This window comes from Pelodiscus sinensis, chromosome 11 (genome assembly GCF_049634645.1).
Source record: "Pelodiscus sinensis isolate JC-2024 chromosome 11, ASM4963464v1, whole genome shotgun sequence".
Taxonomy (NCBI): domain Eukaryota; kingdom Metazoa; phylum Chordata; order Testudines; family Trionychidae; genus Pelodiscus; species Pelodiscus sinensis.
In genome coordinates this window covers 13,580,615-13,598,769 of record NC_134721.1, presented here as the reverse complement: position 1 = coordinate 13,598,769, position 18,155 = coordinate 13,580,615, and the positions used below count along the sequence as shown (strand labels likewise).

The 18,155-nt window shown below is 38.6% G+C and overlaps 1 protein-coding gene across 3 annotated transcripts in view; it reads right to left on the bottom strand.

The window, feature by feature from the left end:
- Nucleotides 1-17,016, bottom strand: part of CNTN6 (contactin-6) — a 158,923-nt gene extending 141,907 nt beyond the window's left edge. For all 3 annotated transcript variants that reach the window (XM_075938669.1, XM_006122484.4, XM_075938670.1), the window contains exon 1: nucleotides 16,841-17,016. In XM_075938669.1, coding sequence (XP_075794784.1) covers nucleotides 16,841-16,982 — 142 coding nt within the window. In that variant the 5' untranslated portion in view covers nucleotides 16,983-17,016. The remainder of the gene's footprint in view (nucleotides 1-16,840) is intronic.
- Nucleotides 17,017-18,155: the final 1,139 nt, after the last annotated feature.

Below are 18,155 nucleotides of genomic sequence, written 5' to 3'. Positions count from 1 at the left end.
CTGCCTTAGTGTAACCCACACAACTAGGCTACATCTACACTGCACCTCTCTTGCGCAAAAGCCTATGCAAATGAAGCACAGATTAGCATAATGTGCATAATTAATTAAAGGGCATTTTTGCACAAGAGGCTTTTGAGCAAAAAGGAGCTGTGTAGACTGCTCCTTTTTGAGCAAAAAAAAAAAACCCTCTTGCACAAGAGCCATTCTTCCTGAAAAAAATGAGGAAGAACGGATCTTGAGCAAGAGGTGTTTTTGCGCAAAAAGGAGCCATCTACACAGATCCTTTTTGCGCAAAAGCCTCTTGCACAAAAATGCCCCCTAATTAACTATGCAAATGAAGTGCAGCACTATGCTAATCCACACTTCATTTGCATAGGCTTTTGCACAAGAGAGGTGCAGTGTAGACATAGCCCTCTTGTGTTCACTGTACCATGCAGTGGCACTTAGACCACAGCAACAGATAAAGAACAAGAGACCTCTATAGGATGAGCTGCGAGCCAGCTGCTTTTTAGCTCAAAGGGTAGAGGCTCCTATACTAAACTCCAGAGGTCTCAGGTTCAAATCCACCTGGTGGTGGTTACATTAGCCATGTTGCACTGCTTACTGGATGCTGTTCAAGTTAAGCGCCTCCTGCCACAGCCCTCACACTCCAAAAGCTAGAGCCTTGTCCTATACCACAAATCTCTCAGCCTCACTCTAGAGGCTACACTCGAGCCAATTTATTTTGGGTTGCTGGTATCAACAATTTTCTTCAGCTGAGTCACGAGAAAAAAAAGTTTGAAAACCACTGATCTAGACAGCCTTAGTTAGCTAGGCCACAGGTGGATTTTAGCTCATGAAGCAGAGACTCATTAATTTTCAGAAGTTACCAGGTTCAGTCCTGCTTATCCACAGCCTTACACTATCAACAGAAACTGAATGATTTAAGTAGAGACAGATAAGCCTTAGAATGCTCTTAGCTTGGGTTCAGTTGGGATGCTTATTAAAAAAAACCTGTCAGAAATATCCAGACCTCCTGTCTTAGTAAATTTGGGTTAGGAATGTCACAAGAACAGGTTGTTTCATGATGTTCTCTGACATTTCCATCACTTCTGCTCCCCTGTTATAGCTGGAAATATTATGAGGATAGCTGTTATTGTGGCCTTCCAGCATTTCTTGATGCAGTCCTTGCCAGAAACACAAAATAAGAATATAGAACTGCATGGGGGAGCAAACAATCACTATACTCTTTTTCTAAGTTTTGAAGACTAGCTCATAAAGAAAGTATTGATCCAAACATTTCACAGGTTCAAAAAAAGTTTTAGTTATTCATTCTAAAAATGGGTCAAGGTTCAGACCACTCCAATTCATCTGATGTAGTGGGTTATACCCATGAAAGCTCATGAGTCTATATATTTTGGCCAGTCTCTAAGGGTATTTCTCTACACGAGGAAATTATTTCAAAATAACATATATTGTAATAATAACTCTCAAAATAACTATCTTTAAAAAGTGTGTCCATGCTACAGGAAAGCCTTAAAATTAGTCCAAGGCAGTTAATGTAGACATGTTACCTCGACTTAGAGCCCCAGGAAGTACTGGGGAGTAGTTACATTGAATGTCTCTGGGGAGCAGTTATTTCAAAATAGCAGCAGTGGAACGGTCACGCTACTGCTATTTCAAAATAAGCATTTATTTCTTGTGGAAAGCAGGAGTTATTATTTCGAAATGACCAACCCATTATTTAGAAATAACAGGCTCGGTAGTGTGGAGCTCCACTGTTATTTCGAAATAGGGGAAGTTATTTTGAAATACCTCCCTAGTGTAGACTAGAGCTGAAGTGCCACAAGACTACCTGTTTTTTTGTTTTGTTTCTTTTAATTTTAACTAGTATTGACCCTAGATATAAGCCTAGCTTTATAGGACAGGACATTTGCAACTATTTCTTGCACTGGGAATAAAATATCTCTTGCACATTAGAGAAGCAATGGAATTGGGACTGAGAGAAGAATGTAGCTCTGGCTTGGGGGATCCTTGAATCAATCTGCTAGTGCAGGGCAGTGTTTCAGAAAGACAGTAACCAGAAAACCAGTTTTACTGCTCCTCCTGAAAAGACCAGCATGTATTCCCATTTGTATGCATGTTTCCTAACTTTGAGAATGCTCTATATGCACAGTAGCCCACTGAATTTTCCATGACTCCAACCAAGATACTATGTTCTTTTGGGATCTTGGTTAGTGTCATTGTCACATATACCTCTATTTGGGCAACTGATCCAGGTCATGCAGCAAAATGGGTCTGATGCAACAGTATGGTTCGGTTACTCTTGGGCTATGTCTAGACTGGCCAGTTTTTCCAGAAAATCAGCCGCTTTTCCGGAAAAACTTGCCAGCTGTCTACACTGGCCACTTGAATTTCCGCCAAAGCACTGACTTCCTACTGCAAGAAATCAGTGCTTTTTGCTGAAATACTATGCTGCTCCCATTCGGGCAAAAGTCTCTGTTACGCAAAAAGGGGCAGTGTAGACAGCTGAGATTTGTTTTGCGCAAAAAAGCCCCTATCGCGAAAATGGCGATCAGGGCTTTTTTGCGCAAAAGCGCGTCTAGATTGGCTATGGATGCTTTTCTGCAAAAAGTGCTTTTGCGGAAAAGCGTCCGTGCCAATTTAGACACTCTTTTCCGAAAATGCTTTTAACGGAAAACTTTTCCATTAAAAGCATTTCCGGAAAATCATGCCAGTCTAGACGTAGCCTTGATGTATTCATTTATAGATGATAAAAACACCACTGATTTGGGACTGTGAGAATTGGTCACACAGAGATAAATTACGTTGCTTTATAGAAGAAAACATCTTTTCTTTAATTAGAAAAAAATAAAAGTATGTTAACTTATATTAGGAATGAATATGGGACAGCCCTATAGTACTAAATAGCAAACAAGGATATAAGAGAATTTTAATCCATGAGATTGTTACAGACAATTAAAGCAAATTAAATTTACCACCTTGCATAATTACTAACAGTTCATCTGAATTAATGCAATTTCATGCTTTCTTAAACTTTTGATTCTTTTCCCTAAATGTTTTGTCATTATACAATCCCAAATATTACTGCTATAATTATGGGCTCTTACTGAATAAAACAATAAATGCTAAGTCATTAGAAGTAAGAGCACTTCACAAACTAGAAGTCCTGCTGAGGAAAAATCAATAGTCTTTCTCACATTTCTGTGGAGATGTGCTGATTTGTGATACACCACATTGGGTTCCAGTTTCTTCTCTTTGTTTTAGAGGGTGTGATGGATCATAACATGATTAGTGTAACTGTGCATGATGTATCACAATGCAATTTTCCTCATGGAGAAATGTGACCAAAAATTGTGAACTCAACAGATTTCAGAAAAAACTCTTTGTTAATATTTGCGATGAGCAATTCTACCATCTGTGATGATAGACTGGTTATTTGTTACCTATTCTTTTTCTGTGGTGGAAATTACTCATATAACACACTGCTTTTATGGCATATGTTACAGCTCTTTCTTTGTGCCTGAATCATAGGGGATACGGGTTGCTAATACAGCACCCAGCTAGAGAACCTGGCTCTTTACTTCAAGCTGTAAAAGTTTATGCTTTTAGTTTTGGAGTTCCCTGATTCAGTCCTGATCTGTGGTCAAAGATGGGAGCCATAATTCACACACAAATGAGTTCTAGTCATATAGGTTAGCCCCAGTGCAAACAAATGAGGCTACTCACATAAAGCTTTGCAGGTCTTGAATCTTAGACACAGGATTACCTTTGTTCCTATTTTTAATCATTGTCTTTCTTCATGTAGGAAGGTTCATTGACTTCAGCAGGGCTACAAAATTAGTTAGGGACAGATTTGATTGCCCCTTATATGCATCCACAAGTGTGAAGGACACCAGAATGCTCCAGAAGGTATTGCACTTCCTAGTAATGCAGTGCCTCCAAGTGTACCTGTTTGGGCACTACAGCTTTGAGCAACCGCTAATGGAGATTGGTTCTAAAATGCCATAACTGGGGCTACGTCTAGACCACAAGCTCTCAGAAAGAGAGCATCTAGACTGCAACCATTTCAAGATGCTTTTTCAAAAGAGAGCACCTAGGCAGTCTGGATGCTCTCTTTCGAAAAAGCCCTGTTTGCATTCAAGAATGCCTTTTTTCAAAAGAGCACTTCTGAAAAAAGGCATTCTTCCTTGTAAAATGAGCTTTACCATGGTCGAAAAAAACACCGAATTCTTTCAATTTAATTTTGAAAGAATGCGGTGGCAGTCTAGACACAGGGGAAGTTTTTTCAAAAAAAGGCTAAGATCTTTTAAGATGTTTACTATGTAGGTGACTATCTACATCTGCAGATGCATCGTTTAAAATCTGGCACTCCATCTCTCTGTGCTCTAGTTTCTCTATTGCAAAACATGGATAGCAACTTTGTCTGTCTTGTAAAATAAAAACTTAGTTATCTCTGCAAGATAATATTAAGCACCTCCATGGAAGAACAGCAAGAAAACCACAATTAAATTGAACAGTGAAAATCCTTAGCTGAGTTTATATTTGCAATGTGCATGAAGAAACTCACTGCAAAGCATATCTTATGATGTCCTTCAGCTGGCCCACATCTGACTCTCTTTCATCTCTAGTGTTAACAGTATAAAATATTAAAACCCACTTCTGAACTGAGCCAGAGTGAGCTATCCTGAGCAGTGAGTACTGATAAAGGCTTTCACTCTGAATTCCATCTCTCTTCAGGCCAGAGGTACAACCACGGCATTGACACCCACAAAAGGAAATAAAATATATATTTTTAATATTTATAGTCTTTGACCATTTTCTCGTTTGTCATTATAGAGTCTATTTGTCACTAGTCAGCACAGAGTCACTTTACCATCTACATGATTTTTCCCCAGATTGGAGTGTTCTTAAAAACAGATTTCTCACCACAAGTCTAAATCAAATGGGCTAAATTAATCCTTCAGTGCACCTACACTAGGGATGGACTTGGCCCCGTGTGTCAAACTGTACCTCATGGCAGAGGTATTAGTAGTCATCTTGAACTAGTCTTGTCTATTTCTATTCCTCTGCTCTCCTATTTGTATTTTTCAGCATGCATGTAGATTTTTACGTATGACTAGCTTTGCCCAATTGGTTTGCTCACTCGGCCTACACCTAGACAGTGGGGCTATTCTGAGACACCAGAAGCATCCAGAAATAGCAATTCTGCATCTTTAAACATGTCCTTTATTTTGAAATATATTTCAAAATAATGGGTGCACTATGCCAGCATTCTTGTAACCCTCGTTCCAAGAGAGTTAAGGGAATTGTCGGAATAGCCCTTTATTTCAAAATTTGGCACTGTGTAGATAGCTTGAAATAAGATAGACAGCACAAGCTGTGTAGCTTATTTTGAGGGAAAGGTGCAATGTAGATGCTCCCTGGGACTCTGATCCTGCAATTGGCTTTAGACACACGTAATCCTCAACCTGCACAAAGCCAGATCTTGCAAGGTGCTGAGTACCTCCTGTGAAATGCTGAGTGCCCTCATCTCCAGTTACAAGAAGAAATACATAATAAAAACTGATTAAATTACTTTTTACTGTGAATTTTATGTGGTTTTCTTATTTTTTTTCCACAACTCCATCTATCTTTTTTTTTGCACCAAACTAAAAATAAAAAGTTCATGTGGACATTGTAGATATTGTATTCCATAATTTATTGCAAGCTAAGTCATACTGTGTGCAATGAAACTAGGAGAGAGAAAAAGGAACTTAACCCACTTCGCAAATAAAGAGACTGGTTATACCCTTCAAAAATATTAAATTTTATCAATCAGAATCCAGCAGCTCTGGGACCAACAATATTTCAATCACACATATTACTTTTCCAGGACAGCTTGCAACAGGCTGACTTCGGAAAAACATTTCTACAGAAGAGTAAATAACCTATAACTAAAAATAATCTTCAAATGTGTATATGGTCCCTATTACCTGAGCTATTCATAATCTTTAATACTCCACATAACAACTCTTTGCTATTTGGAATTACTATTATATCCCCATTTTATTTTATAGACATACAGGGAACTTTGACACAAGGAGAGCAAGCAACATACTGAAGGTCACACAGAAAGTCTATGGCAGAAATAGGAACGGAAAGATCTCCCAGGGTATGTCTATACAAGGTTGGATTGAAAGACTCAGGCTAGCAGGGTTTCTAATGGCTGTCTAAAAAGAGCTGCATAGGAAGCACCTTGAAGTTGCCACTTGGGCTCTGAAGCTTAGCAATGGATGATCTTCAGAGGGGGTTGGGTTGCTGATCTGTGCTCGTAAACAGATGGACAGATTAATTTTACATGAGGCAGAGCTTCTCCAGCCAATTGAGATTTGTTTCTACATAATAAGGAGTTGCATTAGTGAGCTTCAGGCTTATCTACTACAACTCCATGGGTATGTGTACACAGCAACATTATTTCAAAATAACTAGTGTTATTTTGAAATAACTTAGTCCGCGTCTACATAGCAGGAAGTCATTTCAAAATAATGTCAAAATACTGTCAAGCTGGAGAACTTCTTACTCCGACTTCTGTAACCCTCATTGTACAAGGAGTAAGGGAAGTCAGAGGAAGAGTGCTCTAATTCGAAATAAGTGCTGTGTAGATGCTCCCAATTTTGAAATAAGCTATGTAATTCACGTAGCTCAATTTGTGTAACTTATTTTGAGTTAAGCCCTGCTGAATAGATGCACTCTATATGCTCATTCCTATTGGTCACATGCTAGCCAGTCACAGATGGGATTAGGTATTTACTGTGGCTAGCTATTTGAGTACCCAATCATAATGAAGATCCCAACAAGGAACTCAGATTTGTGGACCCATTTTACAATCTGAGGGCATGAGTCAGTCAACAGTGGGATAGCTTCAAAGCAATCTCCTCCTACTGCCAGCATCATTTTAGTCTTCCTTGAGTTTGGTATACTGAGCTGCTCTTTCCTCTCTAAGTGGCAGCCTTCAGTGCTACCTTTTGGAGTTTGAATCCATCCAGGGCATATCTTGCCTTGGTAACGGTGTGAGGTGAAATGTACTGGACTAGAAACCATGCTGTTTCTAATCATCAGCAGAGTGAGGTTCAGGAATGAGCTTTCAATAGGAGTAGGGGGCAAACGACTAAATTAGTTTTAATAAGGAGCTTGATAAGATTATGAATGGATAATCCAGAAGACTGGACTGAGGATACATCTACAAAGCAGTGTTATCTACACTACAAGTAGTTATTTTGAAATAATGTCAAAATAATGTCAAGCTGGAGGACTTCTGACTCCAACTCCTGTAACGCTGGTTTTATCAGGACTAAGGGAAGTCGGAGGAAGAGGGCTCTAACTCAGATTTCCTGCTGTATAGGCAGTGCCAAAAGCCAAAATAAGCTATTTTGATTTAAGCCACGCAATTGACGTAACTCAAGTTGCGTAGCTTATTTGGGCTTTAGCTGTGCTGTGTAGATGTGCCCTGAATGACTGGGGACATTCCTTCCAGTCCTATGTTTCCTCTGTATTCTATCTGGTCCTATATGTGCAGACGAATCTTTCCACCAATGATGGAATGTTTAAGATGTCACGGTTTGCTATTGCACTTAGCTGTCACAAGAGAGCAGTGTAAAACAAAGGTCAAAATTGTGACTTGCCCTATGTGCCCCTACAGTGGAGTTTCTGGTTTGAATTTGGCAGTGCTACTTCCTTTCATCTCATAAGAAGGAAAGGCGTGGCCAGACAGTGAGGAATACATGGATACACAACTCTGTGTGTCTTCCCCTTCCCCATTCATTGGCCAGTAGAGAGTCAATACTGCTGGGAAGTAAATTATTACTGATATGAGCCAATTATTCATAGCTTTCATTTCTGGATGTCACTACTCTTTCCCTGAGCTGCTGTAATGGGGCATATTAATAGGCGGCTCCTTACCCAAAATGGGAAAATTTTTCGAAAGTGAGTAAACTAATGGGATTAAGACCCAAATCCTCAAAGGTGTTAGGGAATGAGGAATTAGGTACCTAAGGACTTTTGAGAATTGGGCTTTTGACATTTAAAAGCCCCCTAAGTTCCCTTTGAAGATAGAGCTGAGACTCCTACTTTATTTAGGAGTTTTTGAAAATCATATCCATCATTGCAAAACTTGTCAAAAATGAATAAAATGTAAACAACACAATAAAATTCACACTATCACTTGTTAAGGAGAAAAAATGTTGCAATGATTTTTGTGTCATGCAGTTCAACAAGATATACAAACATCTGTTGGTAATTAATTGGTAATCAGTGGCTCAGATTATGAGAGAGAACTTGAGAGAGAGCTTTTACTCCTAGGCAGTAGATACTACGCCCACTATATCTTTAATTATGATATAATCACAATGGGCATCTCAGTACATGTACAGTAGTACACTATCAACCTAGGTAGGAGTATAAGAGCCATTTAGACTGAAATTCATGCATGTCGAGACTTCATAAGTTCAGAGTAGCTGATCTGATTTAACTGCATTGATTTTTCCATTTTCTGTTTCAAAACATATGGTTCAAGCAGAAAGGGTTATGACATTTTGAGGCATGCCATATTGCTTTGTGATGTTCATGTAATTTGTGTGCAGTCAAAGGTAAACAAGATGATGAAGTAATCAGATGAAAAGTGGGATTTTATGCTTTCTGAACATCTCATACAAAAATTGTCTAAAAGGGCTCTGCACGTAGCTAAGACTGTCATGGTCTAGCTAAAACTAAATTAATCTGAATGTTTTAAATATCTTATCTTAAAATGGTTAGATAAAAATAAAGTGTTGATGTTTGGGATTTTTTCTGTTATCCTCTAGAAGATCATGTTCTAGATGGGTCTATCTCTCCTTCTATTTGGCATTTTAAATATGAGACTATTTCATGTGTTCTGCAAAAATCAGGCAAACACTGTGTTAGAGTATTCAGGAAATCCAGATTTCTTCCATGACTTCCAATTCCTGCTTTTGCATCCATTATTACTGAAACATGTGTGACATCATTGAACCTTATCTCCAGCCAAGGGCAGAGAGGATAAAAGTGCAACATGAGGTGCTCTCTCTATCATTGATAATAAGGCCCAGGTTCTGAGGCAGAATAGCATCTTACTTTCTGACGTAGCCCATGGAAATTTATGGGTATCTGAATGTGGCCATAAAATGCTAAGCAAAATAACATTATTTACAATTAGAGCTCTGTTTAAAATAAAGAGGGAAGCTTTTTGAAATATGAACAAATATCAAACAGATTGATCAAACAGTATTTTTCTCTTTTAAAACCCATTAACCTTATACCTACCTTCAAATTCTTGTGAATGTTTCTTGAAATTCATATGTAAAAATTAACATTTCTGACTCTCCCTTGATTTTTGCATGGGATAGAAATAGACATGTGTTTAACAGAAATTATCTTTGCTTCTGATTAGCGATAGAATAGGTAACAAAATGTTTTTAAAGTATTAGAAAGAATCGCATTTAAAACCCCTGACAAATTAAGTGTTTTAAATATTTGGGCGGCTCTTTTCACTCCATGAATAGTCATGTTTTTTTCACATAATTTGATTCACAACATAACATACACTTTTTCCCCTTAGTATATAATTTGAGTTGCCATTTCTGGAATGTATTTTTATATGTTTGGCTTTTTTATATGTTATTTTAAAAAATAATAATATAGGAAAGGATGGACAGTTTTACAGTAGCTGGTTGTTGGTATTTTCCCCAACCCCAGCTGTTTGCAAATACTTAGTTTATATAAAACCGATGAAATAATTTCTGCAAATTCCTTGTGCTTGAGGGATAGAATCCTAGCAGAAGCAGCACTCTCAGGCTTTGTCTACACTGCCGGCTTTTGCGGGCAGAGAGTATGCAAACGAAGCACTGATTAGCATTTTGTTGCACTTCATTTGCATAACCAATTCGAGCCCTTTTTGCGCAACTCCCAGAGAGGCATAAGGAAAAAAACTCCCATTGGTCAAAATTCTTCCCTGCTCTGAGATGCTTTTTCACCTTGTGGATTTTCTGGTGTGGTTGCTATTTCTGGCAGTGAAATTATACCACCCAAATTGCTGCGTTAATGGGCTCTGTGACAGTTTTGAGAAACACCTTTTACTAGTGGTATCATCACCCACAATCCTGTCATTGCACCCTCCACTGCAGGGGCACATAGGGCAAGTCACAATTTTGACCTTTGTTTTACACTGCTCTCTCGTGACAGCTAAATGCAATAGCAAACTGTGACATCTTAAACATTCCATCATCTGCACATATAGGACCAGATAGAATACAGAGGAAACATAGGACTGGAAGGAATGTCCCCGTCATTCAGGGCACATCTACACAGCAGGGCTGGCAGTGGACATTTTTAATGCTATGTCCATGAAGTGGAAAGCAAACTAAAACTCTCCATATGGGGAAGCCTGCACCCAAAGCAAATGTCACATCTTTGGTTTGGAAAACACCATGCTGAATGCAGCACCAATAATTAGTTAATCGTCATTCAATATTTGCCCCCATCACTCAAAGTATTGTATAATTATTGATCTGATTGATTTTTCAGACTGAGTGAAGAGTGATTAAGATGGGCAAGGGACTCCTTGGCAGCTACTCCAGCATATGTGTTTGTTTTACATGTGTAGTGCTTTTTTGGGACCACCAATTGCACCTAAACTCAGATTTCATGGCTCAAGAATGGACCTGCCCCGAGTCCTCCCCAATCACCAGTCTTCTATTTGATACTCCTCCCTCTGCACTGTCCAAAGGAAATGCAGATGCGTTCTCCATGTCAGCTCTCTGGAAGGTTCTCCCCATTCTGGGGTTAAGCATTGCATAACTTCATGCTAGATCTCTGCACCATGGCTGCATTTGTCATCTAGATGATGAAAAAAGATGGCTGCTGACTTCTGACTCTGGAATAGAAGGGGTTGCTCAGACTCTAAATCTAGTTCCAGGCTCCTTTTTTGTGACTGGCTGCAGAAGCAAGATCTGAGATCTGTTTATTTGAAGAGGTTGGAAATTCAGATCTCGATTTGGATTATTCAGCTCCAGTTATTATCAAGATAACATTAGTAGTTGAAAACCATATTCAGCAGGTAATAGTCAAAGCTGTATTGCTGTTTCTAATTTAAAAGTTATTTTTATAGGGAATACGTACATTTTCCTTTCTATTTAGAATGACTCAAACTTTTCCATCACCATGCCATGTGTCCTGCTTAAACATCTATATGATCACACAGTCCTCTCTATCACCAAGACTGTGTTTAATTTTCATAATCTGTGTTGCTTCCTTCCATCTTATATTCCTCCTGTGGCTTTGATCTGACACCTCTGTTTTCAATAGAGGATAAGCCGGAAACTTCAAGTGAAGTGAAATGCCTATTTCTAATCTCAAGAATAGTGCCCTACTGAATTCATGACAATGAAAAACTTGTCATGGACCATGAAATATGGTCTTTCCCCGTGAAATCTTGTCCTTTGTGTGCTTTCTAACCTATATACTATGCAGACTTCATGGGGTAAACCAGCATTTCTCAGATTAGAGGTCCTGACCCAAAAGGGAATTTCAGGTGGATTGCAAGGTCATTTGAAGGAGGTTTGCTGTATTGCTACCCTTACTTCTGTGCTGCCTTCAGAGCCAGGTGGCCAGAGAGTGGTAGCTGTTTGCCAGGCACCCAGATCTGAATGCAGTGCCCTGCCAACAACATTGCAGAAGTAAGGGTGACAGTACCATACCAGAGCCTTCAGAGCTGGTTCCCAACCACTCTCCCAGCTGTGGTGCAGAAGTCAGAGTAGCAGAACCACCATCTCCATCCCCCACCCCAAGTCCTTTTTGGCTCGGAACTTCTGCAATTACAACACTGTGAAATTTCAGATTTAAATAGCTGAAATTGTGAAATTTACAATTTTTAATCCCTATGACTGTGAAATTGATCAAATCAAACCGTAAATTTGGCAGGACCTTACTCGTGGAGCAATTGTTTTGTTACTCAGAGAAGAACATGTTTATAATCTTCACAAATCTTATTGGGTATGTCTACACTACCCCGCTAGTTCGAACTAGCAGGGTAATGTAGGCATACCGCACTTGCAAATGAAGCCCGGGATTTGAATTTCCCGGGCTTCATTTGCATAAGCGGAGAGCCGCCATTTTTAAAACCCCACTGGTTCGAACCCCGTGCCGCGCGGCTACACGGGGCACGAACTAGGTAGTTCGAACTAGGTTTCCTAGTTCGAACTACCTAGTTCGTGCCCCATGTAGCCGCGCGGCACGGGGTTCGAACCAGAGGGGTTTTAAAAATGGCGGCTCCCCGCTTATGCGAATGAAGCCCGGGAAATTCAAATCCCGGGCTTCATTTGCAAGTGCGGTATGCCTATATTACCCTCCTAGTTCGAACTAGGAGGGTAGTGTAGACATACCCATAGATGTGTGCAATGAATATGTGACCACTATGTTTGAGAAGAGGGAAGAAGATTTGAAGTTAATTTGAGTAACTGTACTTTACATTAGAACTCATGGTTATTTGCCTTCTAATAAAGAAACAGATATACTTAAAATTCCCCTTTCCAAATATATTACTAGAATTATTTATGATTGGGATGGCAATAGCAACTTGGAGCCCAAATCACAGATCAGGTTGCTGTGCACACATTTTTTAAAAAATAGACACCTCTAGTCACAAAGGGTGTGTCTAGACTATAGGGGTTTTTTAGAGAAAAGTGGCCTTTTTTCAAAAAAACTTCCCCTATGTCTAGTCTGCTGCCGTGTTCTGTCGACAGTAAATTGAAAGAACGCGGCAGTTTTTTCGACCATGGAAAACCTCGTTTTATGAGGAAGAACGTCTTTTTTTGAAAGTGCTCTTTCAAAAAAAGGCGCTATGTAAAACAAATTGTGCTTTTTCGAAACAGAGCATCCAGACTGCCTGGGTTCTGTCTTTCAAAAAAGCGTCTTGCTTTTTCACAAGTACTGGTTGTAATCTAGATGCTCTCTTTGAAAGAGGCTTTTTCAAAAGAGGCTTACAGTCTAGACGTAGCCAAAGGTATTATCATAAGATACGAGACAACAGGTGTATGCAAGACCTGATTCAGAAGCTCGAACCAGCTGGTCAGATCCCTGCATTCCCACAAAGCCCTAAGGAAGTTCCTGCTGACACAGTAGCAGGCTTATGGCCTAAGTGAGAAGTCAACTGAAATGAATGAGACTGCTCCTGTAGAGAGCTCTTACTGTTTGTGAGAATGACAGAACTGAGCCACTGTTTTGTTTCAGGAAAAATTACCAATAAAAACTATGAACTTGATAAAAGCTAGTAGGATCTTGTTCTGCATTCCCACTCAGTGCAGTCATGAACTCCTGACCCACTCAAAACTCCTATTGATGTTTATGGGGCCCTAAAGTGGGCAATGTAATAACTGGCTATTAAGCAGTGCAATTTCAAAGTGTTAAAAGATAACTCAGGGTTTCATTTATCAAGGCCTGTCCCTTAATTTTATAAGAACAATTTTGTGGCTTTACTTTTGCACAGCAATTTTACTTTTCTTTTTATTGGACCCATAGATGTAAGGCAGGTTAAAAGCTATGAAGTTTTTTAGTAGGATTGGGGCCATAGGCCATGCAGCCCCAAAAGTGGCTAGTTTGAATAAATTAAAAACCCTTTCTGTGATCCTGTCTTTTCAACTATTTATCAAAGACTTTATACTGGACTCCTCACCAAGGTGCCCTTGTGCCTTTCTCAATGTTGCTGTTTTTTTCTTTCTGTAAACCAGGTTATGAGTCATGTTCATAATGCCTTTTTTATTGGGTGCTTTCACTTCTGTTTCTTGCTGCTTTGTCTGACAAGGAAAAGGATGTACATTTCTGCCATCTCCTCTGATAATGAAGCCTTCAGCCTGAAATTAGTATCTTATATGTCTTTATATTTCTGTTCCTTATACTTCTGCATACTAGTACTGGAACTTGCTGGTTCATCTGATCCACAAAAATAGAATCTTGTGTTCAATATTGGTCCTACAAGTAGCTGTGCAAAGTGTGTCTCTGAGGACACAAAGCCTCAGTAAACTAACTGCTTGATCTTTAACCTCTAAAACCAAGGGATCTTATTTCTCAATGAATTAAGTTATTCTGGAAGAATGCTTCACCAGGGTAGAGTGCCAAAATTCCTGTATTAAACAGATAAAACCATTTAACACTATCCATACAGTCATAGTCCTTACTAGTTGTTGAATTGCTTTAATTGTATCTGATTGTGATGTAGCTTTTCTGGCCAACAGACAGAAGAAAAAAAATCATTTATATTTTTCCTTTAAGTTTGACTCCTGATAACATGTGGCCAGTATTTGGTACACTAATCTAGGATTGAGAGAGTCTCCTATGTAATATCCTTGCTCTCCACTGCTGAAGCATATTGAATTCTTGTTTGTCCATCTTAATATTATTTGTCTGGCAAAGACAATTTCCTCTGCGTTTCTGAGAGCTATGTTGTACTTCTGAAAGAAATCCATCTACTTTTGGCCTAGCACCATACAATAATGTTAACTCCTACTCAGTTTGGAGATATGTATCTTTGCAGTTTGCCTCAGATTTATTCTCACCTTCAAGTTCTTTGGCTAAATACAGGTTTGTGTTTCTATTCCACTACTTGGCAAAGTTTTCCTTCTCTGCATTGGTGGATGTTACTTCAAACACCAGCTCTGTATATGGAATGTATCTCTGTTAGTAATCCTAGCTAATACCATTGATCATGTGATTCATAAAATAAATGTGTAAAAACAACATTGCAACAGCAGCCTGGCAGAGAATGGTTTTCCTTTCCTTCTTTCAAGTGAAAAGAGACAGTCCTTCCTGCAGGCCACCCTTCTCTTCTATTCTACTCTTCCAAAGCTCCTTTTCATATTTTGTAGCTCCCTCCTTTTCCTACCCTTGCAATCCAGGCTGTGAAAAAAGTAATATTCCTAGAAACCTTCAGGAAATCCTGTGAATAGGGTATGAATATTTTTTTTATTTTTTTCTACAGGGTCCCTTTCAATGGATACATCTTCCTCTTGGCAGTATAGTGTGCCTATGGCTGAAGGAACTGAGGAGTTTCCTTCAATCCATGCGGAGATGGAGTCTGTAATGAATACCATAATTGGAGGTGTTTTTGGCATATAGCCTTCAGCTTCCTCCTCATAGTCTCTCTTGGTACATTCCTTTTCCTCTTTTGAGCTCATCCTCTTCCATTCATTCCCCAGTTTCCTCCCAGTAACTTACCCTGCTTCTTTCTTCACTCACAGGGTGCGTCTACACAGCACCCTAAACTTGAAATAAGATATGCAATTTGCTCTATGGAAATTGTGCGTCTTATATCAATTCTATTTTGAAATACCTTATTTTTAAATTTGGCATGTCTACATAGTGCCAAATTTTGAAATAATACACTATTTTGAGACATCCCTTAACCTTCGTGAAATGAGGGATACAGGGATGCCAAAATAGCGCACCCGTTGTTTTGAAAAATATTTTGAAATAACAGGTGGCTTGTTAAGATGTGGAGTAGCTATTTCGGGATACCTCAGTATCCTGAAATAGCTACACAGAGTAGATGTACTCACAGTTTCCACAAACAAAATTCTAATATGGCTGCTCCACTATTTCTGCCTGACAGGGATTTTGTTTGGTCACAAAGCAAATTTCACCTACTAGCTTGGAATTCATTTCCCACGAACAAAAGGTTGCTCGCAGAAATATTTGAGAAAAGCAAATATAAAGGGTCAGACTATGATGAATTAAAATTTGGTTTTCATTTGCCCCGATCTCTAGAGACCAAATCTCTTTGCTTAAGAAATTAAAAGGAAAAATTACAAAACTCAGTACAAATGATAAAACCAAATGATCAGCTTTATGAAAAGAAAGTCTGTGAACTATCTCAACTTCTGATGTCTCCTTTGTATAACCTTTGTGACATGAGATTTGCTATGAGAAATGGAACAGGATTAATAATTAATACATTTACTGATGTCTGAAATAGCGACATAAGGTTGGCTTTAGATGTATGTTTTATTAATGAGTTTTGAAAACAATTGCTTTCTCACAGTAACAGGCAGTGCAGACCTTTAGAAAGGAGAAAAAAATGAGTGCATGTAAAATGTGTGGCTTCCTTCAAGTTTCCTTTGAGGGTACCAATAAAATTCAGTTACCATTCAAAAATGTGCAGAAGAAATAATAAAAGGGTTAGCATAATAATTCAGAAACTGGTTCAAATTGACATCTGTGACTGCATCCAACCCGGCTGAAATATGATACATTTCAGCACAGCACAACAATATCCTTTTACACAGTATATAAAGAAGAAGAGAATCTTCCTGTATATCTCTTAATGTAACAAAATGTCACTGAGGTAATTACTGGTGTGACATTTATGTGACACTGCTGGGCATCATTATGCAGAAGCAACCATAAAGCCTAGTCTTCTGCATTTTTTTAGCTTTTTTTTCTTTGCACGTGTGGCTAGGTATGGAAGAAGATAACTAATGAACATCACTCAGGCCAAAAAAAAACCCCACCCTCTTAAAAATTGTAATAGCTTTATTAAACAAAAGTAATTGCATTCATCTTTCTTGACCTTTCAGTCAGCAGTGGTAATTATTGTTCTCTGAGTGCTGTAAGGAATCGGAAGTCTGTTTTAGTTGTAAATATTTATAAGAAAATAGGATTTTTTAAATCTAAAATAGAAAAGCACTGCAGAGATAAATTCACCCCTTTCATTGTAGTCATTGTGATACTTTTAATGATCAAATAAATGACATGACACATACAAAATTAGTTAGAAAGTAATGCTTTCATAACTTACATGCAAACTGAAGCTTTGCTTTCCTGCTCAGAATTGTTCCAAATGAATTTGTGGCCAAACACTGGTATGTTCCAATATCCTGTTTTGTATGTGGGTTATTGATTGCCAAGCTGCCTTCAACCAACCTGTAGTGATAACTCATGGTAAGATCAATATCTGTACCATTTTGCTTCCACCTTTGAGGGGAAAAAAATCAAATTATGCTTATAATTTACAGCATCTATTCAGATTTATCAAATAGTGTGCTGTAGCATCCCTGTAACAAAAAAAGTGTATCAATCTTAATATTATCAATATTTCTTCGGTTTAAAAATCTTTGCTGCTTGTATGTTAGTCACCAGAGTTCAACCCATATCCACAAAAGGTAATTATAACTTATTTATAAAAAATTAAATTATTCATCCAATTGGGAGTACAGATACCTTGACTGCAGATGCATTATTTTTATAATATAAATGGTACCTGAAAGTGTTTTATTGCCTTTGCAAGTGATGTCATAAATTTGCTTATAGAAATGTTTTAGAGATATAAATCAGGAAAGGATTATACTTCAAAGAGCAGAAGAAAACAGCCAGGTTTTCTATAGCATGTCTGAGATTGATAATACAATAATAAGAATGGTGCTATTTTAAAACATGAGTTGTCACTATCAGTCTGTTAAGTAGAAAGATTGAGTCTGCAACATTTCACAGCTACTTCCAAATGTCAAAATAAACATAATATTTCATTGAAAATAAATATATATACAAGCAGTCCCCGGGTTACGTACAAGATAGGGACTGTAGGTTTGTTCTTAAGTTGAATTTGTATGTAAGTCGGAACTGGTACATATTGTAGGGGAAACTCTAGCCAAACATTTCTCCAGAGCTCAGTTTTATTCTCCCACACCTCACTTCCCTCAGTCCTTTATTCTCAAGCTGAGGTGTCTGCTGAGAAAAGCCGCTCCGTGTCTCCCTGGTCTGTGGGGGGCGGGGAGGCGCTAGCTTCGTGTCTCCCTGGTCTGTTGGGGGCAAGCAGCTAGTGCGGGGTTGCCTCACCCCGTTTGTAAGTAGGGATCCGATGTAAGTCAGATCCATGTAACCCGGGGACTGCCTGTATATATATATTTAATTTTTAAAAAGGAAGTGTCTCAGGGCTTTGCCATTATTCACATTAGAATGGAATTCACATAACTCAGTTAAAGCCCCAAAAAACTAGCATTCATATGGGCGAGGCCCTTCAGTAGGTGTTGTCCAAGCAGTGGTCTTGAATAATATCTAGAGCCTTATCCTTGCACTATACATAAGGGGTTTTTTTCCACACTAGTTCCACATGA